Source organism: Lithobates pipiens, unplaced genomic scaffold (genome assembly GCF_037356315.1).
Source record: "Lithobates pipiens isolate NorthernLeopardFrog02 unplaced genomic scaffold, aLitPip1_a1.2 Scaffold_8, whole genome shotgun sequence".
Lineage (NCBI taxonomy): Eukaryota > Metazoa > Chordata > Amphibia > Anura > Ranidae > Lithobates > Lithobates pipiens.
Genome location: NW_027507903.1, coordinates 348,374,306 through 348,399,512, shown reverse-complemented (window position 1 = coordinate 348,399,512; position 25,207 = coordinate 348,374,306). Strand labels below are relative to the sequence as shown.

The following is a 25,207-nucleotide window of genomic DNA, read 5'->3' as shown; positions in this document are numbered from 1 at the left end:
GAATATGCTGTCCAGTTCTGGGCACCAGTCCTCAGGAAGGATGTACTGGAAATGGAGCGAGTACAAAGAAGGGCAACAAAGCTGATAAAGGGTCCGGAGGATATTAGTTATGAGGAAAGATTGCGAGCACTGAACTTATTCTCTTTGGAGAAGAGACGTTTGAGAGGGCATATGATTTCAATATACAAATACCATACTGGTGACTAGGGATGAGCTTCGTGTTCGAGTCGAACGTATGTTCGACTCGAACATTGGCTGTTCGGGCGTTCGGCGAATTCCGAACGTTTGGGCCGTTCGCATCAAAATTCGAGTGACGCGCGCGCGGACCACAATGCACTGCGGTGGCGCAGTGCATTGCTGCCCCATGATTGGCCAAGCATGCACTGTGACCCCGCATGCTTGGCCAATCACAGCGCTGGCAGCGAGGAGAGCCATGATTGGCCACAGGCATCCTGCCTGTGGCCAATCATAGCTCAGGCTGTGTAGTGCACGCCCCACACTATATAAGGCCGCCTTTGAGGCGGCTTCGTGTAGTGTGTTACTTAGCATCTGAAGCAGTGGGTGTTCTGTGTACCTTCAACACAGTACACACCAATCGTTTTTGGCTGATTTCCTATCTTGCTGCTGTGTAGTGGTTGTTGTCTGTGCCCTGACTGCAGTATACACCACTATATTCACCTCACCTATATAGCTAGTGATCTAGCTTTAACCACTTAACAACTGCCCATTGCCGATTAACGGCTTCAGGGGGGTTGTTAAACTCTGAGAGGCCGTTAATTAACGGCCTCCCAGAATTCTGCTCTCGCGTGCCCCGAGGTGTGCGCACTCGAGAGCATCCGTGACCGCCGGGTTGCATCACGGATCACGGTAAACGGCCGCTCATAGCGACCGTTTACCACGTGATTGCTCCGTCAAATGACGGAGTGATCACTTGGAAACAAACCGGCGTCATGTTATGACGCCTGTTCCTCCCTCCCCTCTCTGTACCGATCGGTACAGCGGAGGGGAAAGAGATCGGTGTCAGCAGCGATGTGGGCTGCATCTGCAGTGCCCACATCGCTGCTCACCGAATTTAACCCCTCAATTCCCTGCCAATACTCTGCAATACCAGTGCATACTCTGCAGTACCCTGCCATTACTCTGCAGTACCCCGCCATTACTCTGCAGTGCAGTACCCTGCCATTACTCTGCAGTGCAGTACACTGCCATTACTCTGCAGTACCCCCCATTACTCTGCAGTAACCCCCATTACTCTGCAGTACCCCCCAATACTCTGCAGTACCCGCCATTACTCTGCAGTACCCGCAATACTCTGCAGTACCCCCCAATACTCTGCAGTACCCGCCATTATTCTGCAGTAACCCCCATTAACCTGCAGTACCCCCCAATACTCTGCAGTACCCGCCATTACTCTGCAGTACCCGCCATTACTCTGCAGTACCCCCAATACTCTGCAGTACCCTGCCATTACTCTGCAGTACCCCCCATTACTCTGCAGTAACCCCCATTACTCTGCAGTACCCCCCAATACTCTGCAGTACCCGCCATTACTCTGCAGTACCCCCAATACTCTGCAGTACCCCCCAATACTCTGCAGTACCCGCCATTACTCTGCAGTAACCCCCATTAACCTGCAGTACCCCCCAATACTCTGCAGTACCGCCATTACTCTGCAGTACCCGCCATTACTCTGCAGTACCCCCAATACTCTGCAGTACCCTGCCATTACTCTGCAGTACCCCCCATTACTCTGCAGTAACCCCCATTACTCTGCAGTACCCCCCAATACTCTGCAGTACCCGCCATTACTCTGCAGTACCCGCCATTACTCTGCAGTACCCCCAATACTCTGCAGTACCCTGCCATTACTCTGTAGTACCCCCCAATACTCTGCAGTACCCTGCTATTACTCTGTAGTACCCCGCCAATACCCCGCCAATACTCTGTAATACCCTGCCATAAATTGCCATACCCAGCCATACTCAGAGATACCCAGCCATACTCGGTGATACCCTGAAATACCCAGCCATAGACGCCCCCCACCCCTCACCGCCCTCCGGTGCTTCTACCAACTCGCCAGTACGATCAAAGCCAGAATCTTTTTTTTATTTTTTATTTCAGGCTTCCCAGCCTAGAGGTGAGATGTGGGGTCATATTGACCCCCCAGATTTCACTGTAAAGAGGACCTGTCACCCCATATTCCTATTACAAGGGATGTTTACATTTCTTGTAATAGGAATAAAAGTGATCAAAAATATATTTTTGGGGAAAAAAATTTCAAACTAACATAAATAAAGTAAAATGAACAATAAAAAAATAAAATAAAAATTAAAGCGCCCATGTCCCCATGTGCTCGCATGTGCCACACATGTGAGGTATCGCCGAGAATGTTAGAGCGAGAGCAATAATTCTAGTCCTAGACCTCCTCTGCAACTCAAAACATGTAACCAGTAAAAAAAAAATTAAAGCGTCGCCTATGGGGATTTTTTAAGTAGCGACGTTTGGCGCCATTCCACGGGCATGTGCAATTTTGAAGAGTGACATGTTTGATATCTATTTACTCAGCATAACTTCATCTTTCACTTTATGCAAACATTGGGCTAACAAGTGGTTAATAATAGAGCTTGCAGTCAGTAGTGTTAGGAGATAGTGCGTGCTGTCTGCGTGCTCTGTACCCAGTACATACCGCTATAATATAGGGCAGGCCCCTACTTTCAAACATCCAACTTACAAACATCTCCTACTTGCAAACGCAAGGAGACAGCAGCAAGTGAGATGAAAAAAGATGGACGACAAAACAAATTATACAGGGGTGATAACCCTTCCCTATGTTTTCCAAAAAGCTTAAAGATAGTTTTTTTGACTGGAGCTACACTTTAAAAATGTACCGGTTGAAAATGACAAACAGATTCAACTTAACACAACAAACCTACACAGTCCCTGTCTTGTTTGCACCGCCTGTATACTGCTGTTCTGAGTATATAGGGCCTGGGGGCCACACGCATTTCCTTTTTTTAATATGGGTACGGGGTTCCCCTTAATATGCGTACAAGACCCAAATAGGCTGGTAATGGGCAGGGAGGGCTACCCATGCCATGTTTCTCAATGATTTTCAACCATATTGCAGGAACCAGATATAACATTAAAACCGCAAGCAGTTTTAAATGGTGTTATTTCCGTTTAATGTCATTTTGTGCAGGGACTGTTCTAAACACGGGAAACACGTGGCACTTCACAGGCATACTATAGACACCCCCCAGGCACCATATTTAAAGGAATATTTCACTTTTTTTTTTTCACTTTAATCGTCATTAAAATCAGTGCTCCCGCCAAAACGGCAGTTTTTAAAACTTTTTTTTGCAGTGACCCATGTCCCCTGAGGCAGGAGGCAGGTCCCCAAACCCTTTTTAGGACACTATCTTGCATATTAGCCGTTAAAATTAGCACTTTCCAATTCGAACGTTCGAGTCCCATAGACTTCAATGGGGTTCTAACGTTCGTACCGAACGCGGGGGTCGTTCGCAAGTTCTGGTGCGAACCGAACCGGGGGGTGTTCGGCTCATCCCTACTGGTGACCCGACAACAGGGATAAAACTTTTCTGCAAAAGGGAGATTAACAAGACTCAAGGCCACTCATTAAAATGAGAGGAAAAGTGGTTTAACCTTAAACTACGTAGATGGTTCTTTACTGTAAGAGCGGCAAGGATGTGTAATTCACTTGCACGGGCAGTGGTCTCAACGAGAGGCATTGATAGTTTCAAGAAACTATTATATAAGCACCTGAGCAACTGCAACATACAGGGATATACAATATAATAGTGACATATAATAACACACATAGGTTGGACTTGATGGACTTGATCAACTATGGGTGAAGGATTGTGTATATGGCATTGTATGATATTTTTTTTTTCTGGTTGAACTAGATGGGCTAACTTTTTTCAAGCTCACCTTCTATGTAACTACATTATATATATATATATATATATATATATATATATATATATATATATATATATATAGTTACATAGTTAGTCAGATTGAAAAAAGACACAAGCCCATCTAGTTCAACCAGAAAAATATCATACAATGCCATATACACAATCCTTCACCCATAGTTGATCCACAGGAAGGTGAAAAACCCCAGCAAAGCATGCTCCAATTTGCTACAGCAGAGGAAAAAATTCCTTCCTGATCCCCCCGAGAGGCAATCAGATTTTCCCTGGACGAACTTTACCTATAAATGTTAGTACCCAGTTATATTATATAATGTACATTTAGGAAAGAATACAACCCTTTTTTAAAAAGCAATCTACTGAGCTGGCCAGAACCACCTCCGGAGGGAGTCTATTCCACATTTTCACAGCTCTTACTGTGAAGAAACCTTTCTGTATTTGGAGATTAAATATTTTGTCCTCTAGATGTAAAGAATGCCCCCTTGTCCTCTGTGATCTGTGACCTTAAAGTGAATACCTCAAGACCAAGTTCACTATATGAACCACTTATGTATTTGTACATGTTGTATACTGTATATCACATTTTGTCATGTTACAGCAGCAAAAAAGGTAAATGTTTTTTATCGGGATTTTATGTGATAGACCAACACAAAGTGGCACATAATTGTGAAGCGGAAGGAAAATGATGAATGGTTTTCACATTTTGTTTACAAATAAATATCTGAAAAGTGTGGTGTGCATTTGTATTCAGCCCCCTTTACTCTAATACCCCTAAATAAAATCTAGTGGAACCAATTGCCCTCAGAAGTCACCTAATTACTAAATAGAGTCCACCTGCGTGTAATTTAATCTCAGTATAAATACAGCTGTACTGTGAAGCCCTCAGAGGTTTGTTGGAGAACATTAGTGAATAAACATCGTGAAGATCAAGGAACACTCCAGAGAGGTCAGGGATAAAGTTCTGGAGAAGTTTAAAGCAGGGTTAGGTTATAAAAAAAAATATCCCACACTTCAAACATCTGATGGAGCACTGTTCAATCCATCATCTTAAAATGGAAAGAGTATGGCACAACTGCAAACCTACCAAGACATGGCCGTCCTCATAAACTGACAGGCCGGGCAAGGAGAGCATTAATCAGGGAAACAGTCAAGAGGCCCGTGGTAACTCTGGAGGAGCTGCAGAGATCCACAGCTCAGGTGGGAGAATCAGTCCACAGGACAACTTTTAGTCATGCTCTCCACAAATCTGGCCTTTATGGAGGAGTGACAATAAGAAAGCCATTAGAAGTCCTGTTTGCAGTTTGCGAGAAGCCATGTGGGGGACACAGCAAACATGTGGAAGAAGGTGCTCTGGTTAGATGAAACCAAATGGAACTTTTTGGCCTAAAAGCAAAACGCTATTTGTGGTGGAAAAACGAACACTGCACATCACCCTGAACACACCATCCCCACCGTGAAACATGGTGGTGGCAGCATCATGTTGCGGGGTTGCTTTTCTTCAGCAGGGATAAGGAAGTTGGTCAGAGTTGATGAGAAGATGAATGGAGCCAAATACAGGGAAATCTTAGAAGAAAACCTATTAGGCCGCGTACACACGCGCGGACTGTTTGCCCAACCTTGTTCGTCAAACAGTTTGGGCAAACAGTCCGCTCAAAATTTGCATGAGCGGACTTGCCCACACACGAGCGGACTGTTTGACGAACAAGATTGGGCAAACAGTTCGCTCAACTTTTGAAATGAACGGACTCGCCCACGTAAGGAGGAGGCAAATCCACCCATTTCGAGCGCGTGTACAGGTAGGCGGGGCCCGCGAAGGAGACGTCGCGGGCTCCGCCGCCTTGAATGGGCTTAAAGGGCAACCCCAACGCCGAAAAAAATCGGCGTGGGGGTTCCCCCCCAAGTCCACACCAGACCCTTGTCCGAGCACGCTACCCGGCCGGCCAGGAAAGGGGGGCGAGCGAGCGCGCCCCCCCTCCTGAGCCGTACCAGGCCGCGTGCCCTCAACATGGGGGGTGCCTTGGGGAAGGGGGGGCTGCGCGGCCCCCCCACCCCAAAGCACCTTGTCCCCATGTTGATGAGGACAAGGGCCTCTTCCCGACAACCCTGGCCGTTGGTTGTCGGGGTCTGCGGGCGGGGGGCTTATCGGAATCCGGGAGCCCCCTTTAAGAAGGGGGCCCCCGGATACCGGCCCCCCACCCTATGTGAATGAGTATGGGGTACAATGTACCCCTACCCATTCACCTGTGAAATAAAGAACAAAAAAAAACACAACACATGGAAAAAGTATTTTATTGCACAGCTCCGGGGGTCTTCCGTCTTCGGGGGTCTTCTCGCCGGACTCCTCCGCTATGTGTGTGTAGCTCTTTTGCTAGCGGAGGAGTCCGGCTTTCTTCCTCCCCGCCGCCGGCCTCTTCTCCCGACTTCGGGGGTCTTGTCCCCCTCTTCGGTTCTTCTGCCGGGCCACCGCGCCTGGTCCGGTGGCCCGGTCTTCTGTCGCCGTCTTCCGTTCTTCTGTCGCCGCCTTCGGTTCTTCTGCCGGGCCACCGCGCCTTCTTGTAGCTCTTTTACAGGCGGTGGCCCGGTCTTCTGTCGCCGCTGTCGCCGCCGACTTCCGTTCGTGTTCTTCTTCTTGTTCTTCTCCAGGAGATGTTGACACGTCGCTCCCTCCGGCCGGAATGCCAGAGCCGCCCTGCGCTGTCACTTATATAGTGACAATGGGGCGGGGTCACATGGTATATGTCACATGGGTTGGTCACATGGTGACCCCGCCCCCTTACGATGTCATAGTCCCCATGTGACATCAACCCATGTGACCAACCCATGTGACATATACCATGTGACCCCGCCCCATTGTCACTATATAAGTGACCGCACAGCGCGGCTCTGGCATTCCGGCCGGAGGGAGCGACGTGTCAACATCTCCTGGAGAAGAACAAGAAGAACAAGAAGAAGAGCACGAACGGAAGTCGGCGGCGACAGCGGCGACAGAAGACCGGGCCACCGCCTGTAAAAGAGCTACAAGAAGGCGCGGTGGCCCGGCAGAAGAACCGAAGGCGGCGACAGAAGAACGGAAGACGGCGACAGAAGACCGGGCCACCGGACCAGGCGCGGTGGCCCGGCAGAAGAACCGAAGAGGGGGACAAGACCCCCGAAGTCGGGAGAAGAGGCCGGCGGCGGGGAGGAAGAAAGCCGGACTCCTCCGCTAGCAAAAGAGCTACACACACATAGCGGAGGAGTCCGGCGAGAAGACCCCCGAAGACGGAAGACCCCCGGAGCTGTGCAATAAAATACTTTTTCCATGTGTTGTGTTTTTTTTTGTTCTTTATTTCACAGGTGAATGGGTAGGGGTACATTGTACCCCATACTCATTCACATAGGGTGGGGGGCCGGTATCCGGGGGCCCCCTTCTTAAAGGGGGCTCCCGGATTCCGATAAGCCCCCCGCCCGCAGACCCCGACAACCAACGGCCAGGGTTGTCGGGAAGACGCCCTTGTCCTCATCAACATGGGGACAAGGTGCTTTGGGGTGGGGGGGCCGCGCGGCCCCCCCTTCCCCAAGGCACCCCCCATGTTGAGGGCACGCGGCCTGGTACGGCTCAGAAGGGGGGGGCGCGCTCGCTCGCCCCCCTTTCCTGGCTGGCCGGGTAGCGTGCTCGGACAAGGGTCTGGTGTGGACTTGGGGGGGAACCCCCACGCTGATTTTTTTCGGCGTTGGGGTTCCCCTTTAAGCCCATTCCAGGCGGCGGAGCCCGCGATGTCTCCTTCGCGGGCCCCGCCTACCTGTACACGCGCTCGAAATGGGCGGACTTTCCGAGCGGGAACAGTCCGCTCATTTCGAAAGTACAGCGGACAGGCCCACACACGGGCGGACTGTTCGCTCAAACACAGTTTCAGCGGACAGTTTTTCGGAATTTCCGAAAGACTTTGTCCGTCCAACTGTCCGCTGAAACTGTCCGCTGAAAGCCCACACACGAGCGGACTGTCCGCCCAAACACTGTTCAGCGGACAAGGTTGGGCGAACAGTCCGCCCGTGTGTACGCGGCCTTAGAGTCTGCAAAAGACTTGGGATTGGGGCGGAGGTTTACCTTCCAGCAGGACAATAACCCTAAACATACAGCCAGAGCTACAATGGAATGGTTTAGATCAAAGCATATTTATGTGTTTGAATGACCCAGTCAAAGTCCAGACCTAAATGCAATTGAGAATCTGTGGCAAGACTTGAATATTGCTGTTCACAGACGCTCTCCATCCAATCTGACAGAGCTTGAGCTTTTTTGCACAGAAGAATGGCCAAAAATGTCACTCTCTAGATGTGCAAAGCTGGTAGCGCAATACCCAAGAAGACTTGCAGCTGTAATTGCAGCTGTAATTGCAGCGAAAGGAGGTTCTACAAAGTATTGACTCAGGGGGGCTGAATACAAATGCACGTCACACTTTTCATATATTTATTTGTACAAAATGTTGAAAACCATCCATCATTTTCCTTCCACTTCACAATTATGTGCCACTTTGTGTTGATCTATCACATAAAATCTCAATAAAATACATCTAAGTTTTTGGTTGTAACATGACAAAATGTGTAAAATTTCAAGGGTATAAATACTTTTTCAAGGCACTGTATCTATGATCTTTTCAAGGCCCTGCTTGTTTTAAATTTTTTATTCTTTTGCATCTGAAATATTTATTTTGTATATATGTTTCATATATAAGGCTAGTAACAATATTTAGAATATTGGTCTGTCTGATTATAATTATTTTTCCATGTTGAGAAATGTTAGTGAGCTTTGGAGGTGTTATGCTTGTACACACGGTCAGACATTCCGACCACAAAATCCGTCAGATTTTTTCCGATGGATTTTGTCCGAAACTGGTGTTGCATACACACGGTCGGACAAAGTTGTTGGAAAATCCGATCGTTCTGAACGTGGTGACGTTCATTCATTATGACGGGACTACATTCAGGATAGTAGCCAATAGCTTTGGTCTTGTAATTTGATCTGAGCATGTGTCCGATCAGAATTCTCTACAAGCGATAGGAAATAGATCGGATTTTTTTGTCGGAAAATTTAAGAGCCTGATAAAGCCCACACACGATCGGATTTTCCGTCAATATAATCTGATCGGACCTTTTCCATCGGAATTTCCAAGCTAGTGTACAGGTCATGAATGTCTATTCATTTGTTAAATGCCTTTAATGCTGCTGGCACTTTGTTTGTTTTTTTATTGCACACTTAATATACCTGTGGTGCAGATGTGAGCCTGTAATACATTTAATTAATTACAGAATATTCTAAAAGACCAAAAGGTTAATGCATGCAAAAATAATATTGCTTATTACTTTATTTCTGCATATTTACATGCAGGCCAAGTTGCTCAGAAAATTGGACAGTGCAGAGGTTGAGACAAACTATACCATTGCAAGGGGTGCTTAGACCTTTTATGCATGTGGTTACACTCTTAAAAAAGAAAATGTAGTTAGAGCTGCTCAAGTACCTCTGGTAATGTTTTCGTTTATTTCAGCCCATCTCTCTCGCCATCATCATTACTATCCATCAGTAGATGGTATATTACATTGCAAAATAACCATATATCCTCCACAAAACCTCATGTGAACTTGTGTGGCAGTGTTTTTATGCTATACATAACAATACTATGCATTATTAAAGAAGCCGTGTCACTATGTGCTTAACCATGTGACCGGCTCCCACCGATATACGTTGAAAGGATGGCTCTCCTGCACAAACTGACGTGCCTGCACTCAATGTCCGCTGGCGGCCCGCGATCGTGGCGAGGAGATGCAGAAGGGGGAGCTGCCTATGTAAATGAGGCAGTTCCCCGTTCTGCCTAGGGACATGACAGGGATCTTCTGTTCCCAGTGATCAGGAGCAGAGATCTTGTCATGTTTTAGTAACCCCATCCCCCCTACAGTTAGAAGATGCTGAGGGAACAAACGTAATCCCTTGATCGCCCCCTAATGTTAACCCCTTCCCTGTCAGTGTAATTTAAACATTGATCAGTGCATTTTTTTAGCACTGATCAATGTAGTAATGTCACTGGTCCCCAAAAAGTGTAATTTGGGGTCAGATTTGTCCGCCGCAATGTCACAGTTCCGCTTAAAATCTCAGATCGCTGCCATTACCAGTAAAAACAATAAAAAATAAATAAAAGTCCCTAAATCGATCCCGTAATTTGTAGGCGCAATAACTTTTGCGCAAGCCAATCAATATACGCCTATTGCAATTTTTTTAAAATAATTTAATATGTAGAAGAATATATATATCGGCCTAAACTGATAAATCCATTTTTTTGTATTTTTTTTTGGGGATATGTATTATAGCAGAAAGTGAAAAGAAATGTTTTTGTTTATCAAAATTGTAAGCCTTCTTTTGTTTATAGCGCAAAAAATAATGCAGTAGTGATCAAATCCACCAAAAGAAAGCTCTATTTGTGGGGAAAATGTTGTTTGTGTACAACGTCGCAGGACCCTGCAATTGTCAGTTAAAGAGACGCAGTGCTCGCAAAAAATACTCATACTGGTCATTAAGGGGGCAAATCCCTCCGGGGCTGAAGTGGTTAACTGTACTAAGCTAAGCCCTCTCTTTAAAAGAAATAGATGCATACTTGCCATTCCAGCATCCTGCATCTTAAAACTCCATGTTGCAGTTCTCTGGCCACTGCAGTACTACCTACTCTTTTGGCCGTGTCGAATACCTGCTCCCTTCTCTTTGCTTTGGTCCCTTCTACACCCTGAACCCTGATCTCAACCCTATTAAACACTTTTAGAAATAGCCATACAAACCCTGAATGTGAGCCAGATCTTCTCATCTAGCATCTGTACTTGACCTCACAAATGTTCGTGGCTGAATGAGTAAAGGTTCCCACAAGCATGCTCCAAAAGCTTATGGAAAGCCTTCCCAGGGGAATTCTAGCTACACAATGATGGCAACTCCATATCTATGTCCATGGTTTTGAATGGGATGTCTAACAAGCTCATTTAGATGTAAAGGTTAGCTGTCCACAAACTTTTGGTTATATAGTGTATATACTAGTTGCTCTTTCTGAATCCGTTTTAGACTAGTTATGATAAAACAGCCTCTGAGCATGTGTATGAGGTTTAAAAACCATCTCCACCCAAAATGAATAATTTATACTTGGAAATTATATGAAAAGTAAAATCACCCATCTGAATTAAATTACCTTTGCAGCTCAATTATCTGTATTTGCCAACAGGGATGCTCTGATATGCTATCTTTCCATAGTTCAATAGCAGGACTGGGTCCATTGCCTTGCCTTTTGTTTTGTGAAACTTCAGGCCTGGTTAATGGCTGTGAACAAACCCATGATCTATACTCAAAGGAGAGCCAGGAACAGGACACATTACATACTTCTTTACTGATGTCCAGAAATGCTGCCAATTCTTGTTGTGATACCACCCCTTTTTTGCTGATATACCCCTCATTCCTGCTGCCACACCACCTTTCCCTGCAACCATAAATTCCATTCCTGCTGCCATACTGCCTATTCCTGCCACATTGCTGCCCTTTCAGGCCATCATACTGCCCATGTTTGTTATCATACTACCCATTACTGCTGCCACATCACCCATTCCAACGACCATGCCGCCCTTTTTTGCCAATATACTGCCCATTCCTGCTACCATACCACCCATTCCAGCTGACATACAACTCATTTCTGCAGCAATACCACATATTCAACTGCAATACGACCCATAACTGCTGCCATACAGCCTATTCCTGTATTAGAAAGATGAATCAAAGAAATCTGTGTAAAATTCTTCATGCTAAAAGGAGTACAGTAAGACTGCCCAAAATAAAACAAAAACTCAATTACTGAAGACATTAATATTCTAAAAACAATATATATTTTATTAGAGCAGAAGTGACATATTATTTAGTATTTACAGAAGATTTCTGCTGGTGCCAAAACATAAAAAAAGTAGATTGCACACATGTAGACTGCAGTATTAAGCACAACAGCAATGCAAACATATGGATAGTTAATGCTTAAGTGTTATAAATCATTCCAAAATGCTATCTATGGGTACTTTGCTTAGCATAATTCATTCAGGAAGTAAAATATTTTGAAGCTATTTTTTTTGTCTTTGTGTAATGATTTCATGAAAAGAATTTTAGGAATGGAGATATCTTGTCTTGGAAATGTGAGCCATTTTAACGTGTTTCTTGCAGGTAGGCCTCGTACAATATTGCTTAGTAGGAAGTGATGTGCTTCTTCAAAACATAAGCTCTTTATTGGTTAGTAAAGTTCAACTTTGGCATTAGGATACACGGCCACAACATCGTATCCCTCAGGAGGCTTCACTCTCTCCTTGGCGTGAGTCTCACAGTACAGCTGCTCTTCAATAAAGAAATATCCCCTTTGCTTCAGGTTCAGCCCACAGTCGTCACACATGAAACATTCTGGATGGTAGAGCTTGTCACGAGCCTTGACTATTGTACCACTGAAAGAGAAGAAAGATAAATCACTTATTAATACACCACTCATGCCAGATAAAAAAGCCTTTAGTTAAGTAGTGCCTTATTGATACAGAAGTGTAAGCATGCTTTTATGTGTCATCACCTCCTCTACCCCCAGACCCTTCATATCAGTATTACCGACACTAGTTCTACCCTACACCATGACACAGTGTTTTAAGTTCTCTGTTTACGAACCAGACACTACCAACCATAGCAACATTGAATTGCCCAATAAAATAGTAAATGAATAAAAGTGCTGTTTGACCATGGAGGTTTTGCATATCATAATTGTGAACTGTCTATTTAGCTCCTTTTTTTTTTACCAACACTGAGCTATTAAACAAATCATAAATATTATTTTTCTATGAGCCTGAGCTCACATTGTTGTGGTGCTGTAATGCAGGTTTTTCACGCATTAATGTTCATTGTGTGATGGGAGCTCAATCATTTTAATGGGCTGACTAAGATACCCAAAGCAAAGAATTTAAGTATATACAGTGGGAAAAAATAATTATTTCATCTCCTGCAGATTTTGTAAGTTTGCCCACTTACAAAGAAACTAAGGGTCTATGACTGTTATCATAGATGTATTTTAATTGATAGATACAGAATATCAACCAAATCCATAAAAAACACATGATACAAATGGTATAAACTGAGTTGCAGTTCAGTGAGTAAAATAAGTATTTGATCCCCTACCAATCAACAATAATTCTGGCTCCAGTGGCACACAGATTAGTTATGTCAATTTAAGAAGGTGCTCCTAACAACTTGTTATGTGTATAAAAGACATCTGTCCAGAAAGCTGTCAAAGGACGTCAGGGACAAGATTTTAGACATGCACGAGGCTCGAATAAGCTTCAAGACCATCAGCAACATGCTTGGTGAGGAGACAACTGTTGGAGTTATTTATTTGCAAATGGAAGAAATACAAAATAACCATCAATCACCCTCGGTCTGGAGCTCCATGCAAGATTTTGCCTCATGGGGTAAGAATGATCATGAGAAAAGTGAGGGATCAGCCCAAAGCTATATGGAAGGAGCTTGTGATCAATCTTAAGGCAGTTTGGACCACAGTCACCAAACAAACCATTGGTAACACAATACGCCACCATGGTTTGAAACCCTGCAGCACCCTCTTCTCAAGAAGGTACATGTACAGGCCCATCTTAAGTTTGCCAATGAACATCTAAATAATTTAGAGAAGGATCAGGAGAAAGTGCTGTTATCAGATGAGACCAAAATGGAGCTCTTTGCCATTAACTTGACTTGACTTAACTTGGAGGAAGAAAAATGCTGACTATGACCCTAAGAACACCATCCCTACAGTCAAGCACAGCGGTAGAAACATTATGCTTTGGGGCCATTTGTCTGCTAAAGGTGCAGGCCGGCTTTGCCGCATTGAGGAGCCAATAAACGGGGCCATTTATTGTAAAATCTTGGATGAAAGTGTTCTTCCCTCAGTTAAAACACTGAAGACAAGTCATGGATGACCCATTCCATTCCAGCATGACAATGACCCAAAACATATCATGACAAAGCAACAAAGAAGTGGCTCAAGAAGAAACACATTAAGGTCATGGAGTGGCCTAGCCAGAGCCTGAGATGGCCGCACCCCGCCCCTCCACAGCTCAGCGCTCCAGTGAGCATTGGGGGGGGGGGGGGGGGCGGCAGAGCTCTGCCTGGTGAGCTGAGAGAACCGAGCCATCAGCGGTGTTCTGTAGCTCGGTTCTCAGTGCAGAGGCATCAGGGGACAGATGCAGCATCGGGCCGATGCTGCATCTGTCCCCTATCCACCTAGGTAAGTATGATTCTGGAAAAAAAACACAAAAAAATTCTTCTCTTTTAAGGATTTAGAGAAGATCTGTATAGAAGAGTGGACCAAAATTCCTCCTGAGATGTGTGCAACCCTGGTAACCAACTACAAGAAATGTCTTACCTCTGTTTGCCAACAAGGGTTTCTCCACCAAGTATTAATTCATTTTTTGCAAATATTTATTTTACTCACTGAACTGCAACTCAAATTTATAACATTTGTATCATGTGTTTTTTTCTGTATTTGTGGTTGATATTCAGTTTCTATTGTTTAAAATACACCTATAGTAATAAATATAGACCCTTCATTTCTTTGTAAGTGGGCAAACTTACAAAATCTGCAGGCGATCAAATAATTCTTTCCCCCACTGTATATTGCAAGCACCCCAATGATTTTTAAGATAATGTCCAAACATTTATCAAGATGACCACATCACAGTGGTACAACATTTTGGAGTCACACAGTACCCCTTCATCAGGCATTGAGTACATAATACAGTGCAAAATCATTTAAAATCTACCAATCAAAAACCAGTGTAGGAAGCCACCCCCTGACCTCTGACATCATAAAATCCACCTAAAGTAAAAAAAATACCAGAGTAGGACCCCTTTCACAGCGGGGCACTTTTCAGGAGTATTAGCACTAAAAGTAAAGCGCCTAAAAAGTGCCTGAAAAGCGCCTCTCATTCCTCCCCAGTGTGAAACCCTGACTGCTTCTACCAAGGGGGTGGTGCACTTGCAGGACAGGAAAAAAAGTCCTGCAAGCAGCATCTTTGGAATGAATGGGCAGCGCTGCTGAAGCACCTGCAAAGCACTTCGGCAGCAAGGCAACATGGGTGGTTTTAACCCTTTCTTTGGCTGCTAGTGGGGGTTAAAAGTGCCACTCTAGTGTCCAAAAAAAAATGCTGCTGTAACAGCGGTAAATTGCCGCTAAAACTAGCGGTGCTTTACTGCTAACGTACCCCTGCCCCAGTGTGAAAGTAGCCTACATAATCGTGCCTAACCATACTTTATGTCTTATAACATGCATGTTGACCAAAGTGAAAAATACAGGCGCTGGGTAATATGTACAGTGGGTACTGTAGCTTTGCAATGTAAATATTATACATCATGCATCACCTCTCAAATGCGCCCAAATGGGGAGGTAGGAATCCCCCTAAGGCCGGGTACACACGGGCGGACTGTTTGCCCAACTAAGTTCGTCAAACAATCCGACAAACAGTCCGTTCAAAATTAGCATGAACGGACTTGACCACACACGATGAACGAACAGTCCGCTGAAAACGTGCGTGATGACGTGTACAGCACGTACGACGGGACTAGAAAAACGACGTCCTATACACTGCAATGCAACCTTCGGCCGTGTAAACCCTTTCTGAGCATGCGCGATACTTAGTCCGTCCAACTTGCCTACACACGAGCGGACTGTCCGCTGAAACCAAGTTTGGACGGACAAAACCAAGTTTGAACGGACTGTCTTACGGAAATTCCGTAAGACTTTGTTCGTCAGACTGTCCGCTGAAACAGTCCGCTGAAGCCCACACACGAGCGGACTGTCTGCTGAAACACTGTTCAGCGGACTAAGTTGGGTGAACAGTCCGCCCGTGTGTACGCGGCCTAAGGCTCCAGAGTCACTATTACCAGGTGACCAGTCATAACATGCAAAAAAAGTGCATGTAGGACCCATTCACACCAGCCCTGTCCACTTCAGTGCAATAAAATCCCCATTAATTTCATACAACACTGACAAGCTTCACTTCCTGCTACTACCCCAAAATTTGTATACTCAGGCGGTGTTTTGCAGTGCTATTCAGATTAAATAAAACTGTATCCTACTAACATGAAGTTTGCAGCAATCCACGCAGTAATGTATGCATGACTGCATCACTTTGATATGAACGGGCCCTTACTATTCTTTGTTACAAAGCACACTACACCATGCGGTAGTGTGTCACCGTGCATCATGGCTGCACTGCACATGCAAGGTGCGCAGGAGTAAATATGAACGGCAATGCAGCACACTAACATTCAATAAAGATTTAAACAAAAATAAAAACCTAAACTCATGCACAGAATGTATTCTAGCAAAAGGACAAACATGTCACTGCCCTTTTAAGCATTCCCTGTAAGACAATAAATGTATACAATCGCAGACATCTCCAGCATCATGTGAGTTTCATCCTGTGTGGGCAGAAAGCCAACCAGCAAGAATGCGATGTTTATAAAGCTTGCCACATACAATAACCTAGCAAACTGGGATAAAGAATAGTCAGGTCTGAAACAAAAACAAATTGCCAGATTATTTTGATAATTAGCAAACACCTTCTGCAAGTTGAAAAGATGAATTTTGTACTAACTAGCAGGGGCTGGTGGTCAGTCATAAATAACAATCTTCAGGACATTCAGGTCAAACAAGCATGAGTGGTGAATAATGTCCAATAATGTCCAGTTAAACAAGGAAATGGGGCTGTAAAGGCTAGTCAAATTTATAGCACCAAAAAACAAAACAAAAAAAAAACATTTAAAAGGTAACTATTCTTTTAATGCCCATGCTATTTATACTACCTTACATTAAACAGGATCCAGGAGCCATGGCCTTGGCATTCTGGTCCACTTTTCAGTCAGCAGAACCACGTGGTACTCTGTATAAGCAGCTTTTCTCAATAGCCTGCGCATGCGCCATACGGTGTGGCTCTACAGGCCAAGAAGCCTAACGCAGGGTGGAGCTCCAGTGGTGGCTCCTAGACAGAGTAACCTGCTAATTTAAGTACAAGGGGGTGCAACTAGCACAAGCTGGGGAGGGTTGGGATTCATTTATTTAAAGATTTAGTTATCTATTAAGGTGAAGGGAGAAGGAGTGAGACAATAAAGGAGTGCCAAACAATTGGGAAGAGGTAATATAAGACAAACAGATTCAATTTACCAAGCTTTTCAACCATGTGATTATTATATCTACCTCTCATGGGCTTGTAATTGCTAATAATAATATTAATTGTTATAGCTTAGAAAATTTGGTCAAAAATCACCTTCATTAGTATTTTGCACCCAATGAGTACAAATGTATAGTAGAATTTTTGTGATGCTTCACTAGTTTGTTTATCACAGCTACATGACAGGTCCAAGACAACGTGCACAAAATGCTATGCATTGCCAATGTGCTGCAAGAGGTTTTAGTGTGCATGGTGTGGTTCAGAAATCTTTGAATACAGTCCCATTTTAAACATTTGCAATTCTAGGACCTAAAAAAGTGAAATTCACCACAGTCACTGGGAAATCAATAATAATATGAAATAATATGCAATAACTGAGTATATATTCTGACAGTGTTAGCCTGAAACATCAGAGGTTTGTGGTATTAAAAAAAATTATGAAGCTGTTAAGATAAAAGTATCTAAGTAGTCCAATCATAGTAGTCAGAGATCAGAAACTTTTTGGAGACAAACTGTAAATTAATTTCTAATTAGGAAAATTGGTATTGATGATTTAAATCCATTCCTATTAGATAGGACCAGTCACGATCCTTTAATTTATTCATGATCACCTTTTGAACAAAATGGATCAAATAACAAAATGGTTCTAACATTGTTAGTCCCTAGACAAAGGAAATGGAGAGACAAAACACTAAACGCTTTACTGTATATATTGTAGGAAAATCATTCAGTGTTATTCTAGGTGCCAGGATCATACTGTGTGCAGCACTGGGGAATCCCTAACAAAATACATAATTCATCTTCATTTTCTGAAGTTTTTAGAACCCTGGGGAGCTCATTTATTTATTTATTTATTTATTTTGTGTGAGCAGTATCGTCAGACTCTTCATGTCGGGCTGTTGCGGGGGGCGGGTGTAATTGCAGGTCAGTGCTCTTTATTCAGCACTGGAGGACCAGGTTTTTCTAGTGCCCTGTAACCCTTGTGTTTATATTCGTTTTTTTCAGCAACCAAAAACATTATTACTACATTCTTATTGTATGTCTTGCAGACTTAAGTATTTTCCAGGGCTCCTTTTCTACCTATGGCTACTGAATGGCTTTTGCATCAGTCTTAAGAGCTGCCCTTGGGTCACTGTCCTGCTTGCCATTCTAACTAGGTCACTGTCTACCCACCCCTTTTCTCTTTTCTTGCTCTTTACTCTACCACACCCTCAACTTTTCCCTTCCCCCCTTTTTTCCCCTCATCCTTCTTCTCCCCTCCCATGCCTTTTCCTTCCCCTCCTTTCCTCTCTCCCCCCCTTTTTCTTTCCTCTACTCTACTCGCAATATCACTCATTCAGTTTCCTTGCCACCTGGTCACACCTGTGTGTGTACTGGAACAAAGACTTTATAACTTAATCTTTAACACTAGCTATATATCTCTTAATTAGAGTCTGTTAAATACAGTCCCCCGTGTCCGCCGCCGGGGGGGGGGGGGGATTGATGGGTCCGGTGATCTGCGATTTCCACCTGTGTGGGTGGGCTGGTCTCCTTAACTTAACCTGTATTGTAAAGATTTTTGATTTTATATATATATATATATATATATATATATATATATATATATATATATATATATATACATACACACATACATACTGTTTGCTGTGTTGATTATGCCTTGCTCAAATTTGTTATTTTCTGTATAGATTATCCTCCTGAGGAAGCGGTTCGCCGTGAAACTAGTAGAGGAAACTGCTTAGACATAGCTTGTCAATTGCGGTGGATACAATTTTAAATGATTTCATGTCTGTTTATTTTCTTGTCCTTATTAAACTTTATATATTTTTATTACTTATTATTCGTTATTTATTATCAAGTACCGAGATAGTCCATACAAACAATCCTTTAGGTGTGGGTGCACATGGGCCAGCATAAGCAACTGCCCCGGCGTTTACATACCTTTAAATATTTTCAAAGCATCCGTCTGTTGTTTACACAAAACCCATTAAAATACATAAATAAATCTGACTTTGAACATTTAAAAAAAAAATGCTTTTACTACAAATAAAAAGTATACATTGTATTCTATAATTTGTTTTATTTGTATAAATTACACCACCAGGAGCAATTCTTGAGGGCAGAAGTGGCATCACTACTAGAGAAAAAGAGGAAAGGTAATTTCTGTAGTTTTATGGCATTTGTTAAATTAATAAAAGCCCTAAACTTTGTCTTCTGCTGATGTAAAGTTTTTTTTGTTTGTTTGTGTAGAGCTTATAATTCTACTTTAATGCTTTTAACTTACACAATTCCATTTTCACATCTGGTGCATTCTGGGAGCATCTGTGGGCCACTCAGTGGGTTGCCGAGTTTAGACACTGGTGATTTGACATTTCTTGAGCTGGTTGGTCTGGTTTCTACTCTCTCACCTGCCAACATATTAAAAAGAAAAATGTATTAAGTGTTTGAAACAGTCATTGCCCAAAACATTTACAAATTGGCTGAGAATTCCATTTGGAGAACTAAGCATGGGGTTTTTAGACACCTCAGAAACTGCTGCATTAGATGGTCTAGTGAAATTATGACAGAAACCTGGATGTCTACCACTTTACTTGCTTGTAAAACTTAGTAAGTCATGTGCAAGCAGTTAATGCAAAGTTGGATTCAAGAGAACCTTGTTATAAGGCAGGTAAAACTATTCTCACTAACATGTAAAAAGGTGCACAGTACCCCACCAGGTGGAAGAACATGAAAATGCAAAAAAAAAGTAATATGTCATTTTTTTAAGCAATATAATTAACATTTTTATTTCATAGACCTGACCATAATAAAGAAAGAATCAAAATGCATACAAAACCACTATTAATTTCCTTTAAAAACGGCAGCTCCTTGTTCTGGGATACCTTTCTATGCATAATTGCACACATTTAGGCAAACAAACATGCCTTTGGTGTAAACTTGCTCCTAACCATACCACTGCTACTACCTTTCAACTTTGGTGGCTACAGCATAGTTAGGTATGTCATGCAATCTGGCAAAACACCACCTCCAAAACACAGATTCAGAACACTTTGGTCTCCCATTGGTTGGAATGTGTTCCTTTTCTATATAATTACATCAATTGGGTTTTCTACTTTTACATTTTATTTTTTTTAGGTTTAATAGTTCAAATATGCAAACATTTGTTTATCTGGACTCATTTGTAAACTAGCGTCCATAATGGAGAATTAACATTCGTGATTTGGCAAATTATGAAATCTTCTAATGCAGCGCACAATTCTCTTCTTCTTTAATGGGATAATAATGAAGCTGCTTTGCTGGTTATACTGATGGAGTTTTTGCAAACAAATTTTCAAAGGCTTTTTTTTCTAGTGATATCAAGAATATTATGTTTTTTTTTTTTTTTAATTTGTGCAAGTTACCACAACACTGTTATACCCTAAATTTTAAGAACAAAGATACAACTATGTTGGTGTCCCTTGTCAATTTTACATTGTATATTTTAAAATGTAACTGCCTACTCCCAAACTGTCATTTGAAGTTAAACACATAGCCAAGTAATATTCTACACAATTTTTTTTATTGTGCATTATAAAAAAAAAAGACATGCTATCTGCCAAAAGGGAATAACCAAAAAGTGCATCCAATGCATCCAAAAATATAGAAAATTTACCAAATCAAATCATTATTCAACCAAAAAAAAATAATGTCAAAGCAAAAACTCCAAGGCCAATAATAAATAACACGTTATCTCCTCCGATTCCGCAACATGTTTGGTTGATGAACGGCCATTCAGAAACTAACTGAAAAGCAATACATGAAAAGCGCGAACTGAAAAGCGCTAAATGAAAAACAAGAATCAATGCTCACCAAACTTCTACTAACATGAAATTAGCAGAAGGAGCCCAGACATTTGTGTGACCGTGTATATGCAAGACAAGTTTGAGCCAACAACCTTGGGACAAAGTTCCACGGTTTTGTTGTCGGAAAGTCCGATCGCTTGTAAGATGCTTTAGACTTGCTTTCTCCTACTTTTAAAGTAATTTTTGGTACAGCGTCCAATGACATTCAGCTGCAGGGTATTTTAGCTTCCTATAGACTTTGATATGCTGCAGGCAGTGGGGCTGGATGCACCTGTACCTCCTGGATATGCAAAAATTAGCCTTTGGATGTGTTGGACACAGTAAATACACTGATTTGGATGAACAGGGGATACATGCTAACTAACACAACAGAACAAACTCCGATGCAAAGGTTACATAGTAATGATTTTTAATGATTTTGAAGTATTTTTCCTGGCTGAAAGAAAACTACAATGCTTTCTAACCTGTGTTAGGTGTGATTGCTTTAATAATAGCTTTGTTTATGCTTAACTACATGCATGAAAGACAGGGAATTATTTAGCCACAGTTACAAATTAATTTAGAAATATGCCCCAAGCTCCCATTTGTCTAGTCTTCAAAACTAGAAACATTTTGTGATTTTGAATGATTACTGTTAATTGCTATCAAAGACAAAACTGCATGACTTACAAAGTGATGGTGCTGCAATCATTTATATTGAGTTCATCAGTTTAACAGCATATTGGTAAATAAAGCGATTTGGGAATCAGTATTTGTAAAAAGAGGCATTCTGAATGTTGATGGATCTTCCTGCGTCAGGAGTGGCTTCCTTTTTTTTTTTATTATTATTATCATATATTTTTTTCCTTTTTTGCTGCAGCAGCACCAAAATATGTAGGGCATAATTTCCATTCCTCCTCTGCATCATTTGTTCCCTTTTCTGTTTTTGGCTTTTTGATTTTTTATTTTTTTTTACATTTTTTTTTTTTTATTTATTCTTTTTGCAGCATCGGTAAAAAAAAAAAAAAAAAAAAATCACAGTTGCTGCACCCTTATTTTCTTTATTAAAAAACAAAAACAAAACTATAAGGCCGCGTACACACGCGGGGACTGTTCGCTCAACTTTGTCCGTCAAACAGTTTCAGCGGACAGTCCGCTCAAAATTAGCATGGACGGACTTGCCCACACACGACGAACGAACAGTCCACTGAAACCGTGCGCGATGACGTGAACGGCACGTACGACGGGACGAAAAATACGACGTCCTATACACTGCAATGCAAACTTCGGCGTGTAAATCCTTTCTGAGCATGCGCGGAACTTAGTTTGACAAACAAGCCTACACACGAGGGGACTGTTCGCTGAAACAGAGTTTCAGCGGACAGTTTTTCGGAATTTCCGAAAAACTTTGTTCAGCAGACTGTCCGCTGAAACTGTCCGCTGAAAGCCCACACACGAGCGGACTGTCCGCCGAAACACTGTTCAGCGGACAAAGTTGAGCGAACAGTCCCCGCGTGTGTACGCGGCCTAATAAAATGGTTTCTAGTGCACCAAGCACAAGAATTTCACCCAAGCACTATATTCCCATCCCACACTCTATAGCAAAAAGTTATAAAAATCCCCCCAAAAATAAAAAACAATAATAAAACGGTTTATTTTGCACCAAGCACAAACGTATTGCATCCAAGCACCATATTCCCACCCCACATCCTATTCAAAGTTATAAAAATCCCCATCATGTCCAAAAGGCCAACAAGGAGAGGCAGATGCTCACAGGCTACTAAAGGATGGCAAGCAGCCTCTATGTCTACAGGAAAAAGTGGTGGTCGCGGGCCTTTTTTTCTGCTGCTGGCCGTGTTATTGAGCCACAACATGCAGGATAGTTGGTGGAGTGAATAGCTAAGCCATCCTCCATCACCCAGGCTCATACTAGTTTGCCTTCCATCGCAGCAGCCAAATCGGCCTATTCCACCAGCTTCTTGTCCACAGCTACTCCTTCCATAGCCCCACCATCATGCACGGAGAAGTCACCTGAATTATTCAATCATAGTGTCAGTTACGTGCTGCTGAAGGATTTGCAGCTATTTGAATGCTCCGATGTTGGTTCCTAAGTTGAGGAAGGGAGTAACGTGAGCCTAGAGAGAGGGAGTGCCAATGACGGACAAGAAACTAGCAGTCATGTTCCCCCAGCTGAAGCACACTGCCAAGTTTGCTCCAGCGATGAGGAGGGAGGGGATGATGAGGACACTGACTTTACTTTGAGAGAACAGAGGAGGAAAGTGAGGAGGAGGAGGCACAACTCCAATGAGGCAGCCACCCTATTGCATCATACCACAGAGCTCCACAGGTGAAGGGCACTGCTGACTCCCCACTGACTTCCAATAGTTTATTGGTGTGGGCTTTTTTCAACACATGTGCAGCAGACCACAGCATTGCTGTTTGCAATCTCTGTCTGAAGCGGATCAAGCATGGCCGAAGCACCAGCTGCTTGGCTGCAGTCCATTGGCAACAGCACCCGAAAGAACCACATCATAAAAAAATGCAGACTTCTCCTTGCTCCTTATCTAGGATCTTTATCCCTAAATCTGAATGAAATCTGCTAGCAGTACACCACCTGTTGATTTCACCAGGCAAATTTTGCTACCCCGGTTGCTGAACCATGAAAAAAAAAAACTGTCCCAGCCATGGTTGACGCAGGACAGGGTTCAGTGCTGGAGCTTGTTCCACCACCACAACCTCCAAAAAGCTGGTGGTGATTCTGCCACATCTGTCTGCTCCACCCCCTCCTCTTCTTCTTCCTCTATGGCCTCTGCTGAATTGTCCTCTGAACCAGCAGTGCCTAAGTGTTCAAGGGGCTACACAAGCATTTAGGCTAAAATATGTCATGTGTTACTTCAGTTGGTCTGTTTAGGGGAGAGGAGCCACACCAGGGCAGAGATTTTGTCAGCTCTGCAAGGGCAGGCTCAGTGGTGGTTGACGCCATGTGCGCTTGAGCTAGGAATGGTCGTATACAACAAGGGCACCAACCTTCTCTCTGACAGGGACACTTGAGAAATGTTCCATGCTTGGAACATGTCCTGAATTTGGTGGTGCAGTGTTTCTTGAACAGGTACCCAGGCTTACAAGATCTTCTGAGGCAGGTCAGAAACGTTGTGGCCATTTTCGGCAGTCATAAGATGCCAGTGCTCGGCTGGTTTACATTCAATGGGAATTCAATCTGCCCACCAACCGCCTCATTTGTGACATGTCCACCAGGTGTAACTCAACATTGGCAATGCTTCAGCGGCTGCACATGCAACAGAGGGTCATCAATGAGTACCTGTGTGAGAATGGCACAAGCACAGACTAAGGGGGGCTTGGCTTCTTTTCGCAATGCCACTGGCTGCTGATAAAAGATACATGCACTGTCCTGTCACTATGCCAGCTAATGCATGCATCTATACCTCTAGTTTTCCTGTTGGATCACATACTTTGTAGAATCATGGACAAGGCCCTTGAGGCAGACTAGCGGGAGGAAGCAGGGCCGGCGCTACCACTAGGCAGACTAGGCAACCGCCTGGGGCACACTGCCGCCTAGGGCGCCCGGCCGTTGGTTATTTTATTCCTGGCTGGCTGCACTGTCCTTGCTGCAACTACTACTGTGCCAGTGCCATGTCAAGCAACAGCGCCATCCGCCCTCCCCCCCGCCCCGCCCCGCTCTGGCTTTCCAGTAATCCTCTCTTCTGTTATAGTATCACCTCGCTCAAAGGCAGCAGCCGCCCACTCCCCCTCCTCCTCCGATCCGCCCCTCCTCCTACGATCCGCCCCTCCTCCTCCGATCCGCCCCCCCTCCTCCGATCCGCTCTCTGTCAGTCCGTCTGTGACTGTGTGGCATTAGTCATGATGATGATGACACGCAGCAGCTGATGAATCATGAGTAATGTCACAGACCGTCAGACTGACAGAGAGTGGAGGGGAGGGGGGGAGGCGGGCGACTGCTGTGCCTGTGTGTTATCATCATGAGTAATGTCACAGACCATCGGACTGACAGAGAGTGGAGGGGAGGGGGGGCGGGCGGCTGCTGTGCCTGTGTGTTATCATCATGAGTAATGTCACAGACCGTCGGACTGACAGAAAATGGAGGGGGGAGGGGGAGTCGTCATTATGATAACACACAGGCACAGCAGCCGCCCCCCCTCCCCCCCCTCCATT

General features: G+C 43.8%; 1 protein-coding gene across 1 annotated transcript in view; it reads right to left on the bottom strand.

The window, feature by feature from the left end:
• Positions 1-11,818: 11,818 nt before the first annotated feature.
• The window catches only part of PDLIM4 (PDZ and LIM domain 4), a 262,578-nt gene continuing 249,189 nt past the window's right edge, over positions 11,819-25,207 (bottom strand). The window contains exons 6-7 of the mRNA XM_077473273.1: positions 19,480-19,603; positions 11,819-12,434 (exon numbers count right to left, since the gene is read on the bottom strand). Coding sequence (XP_077329399.1) covers positions 12,230-12,434; positions 19,480-19,603 — 329 coding nt within the window. The 3' untranslated portion in view covers positions 11,819-12,229. The remainder of the gene's footprint in view (positions 12,435-19,479; positions 19,604-25,207) is intronic.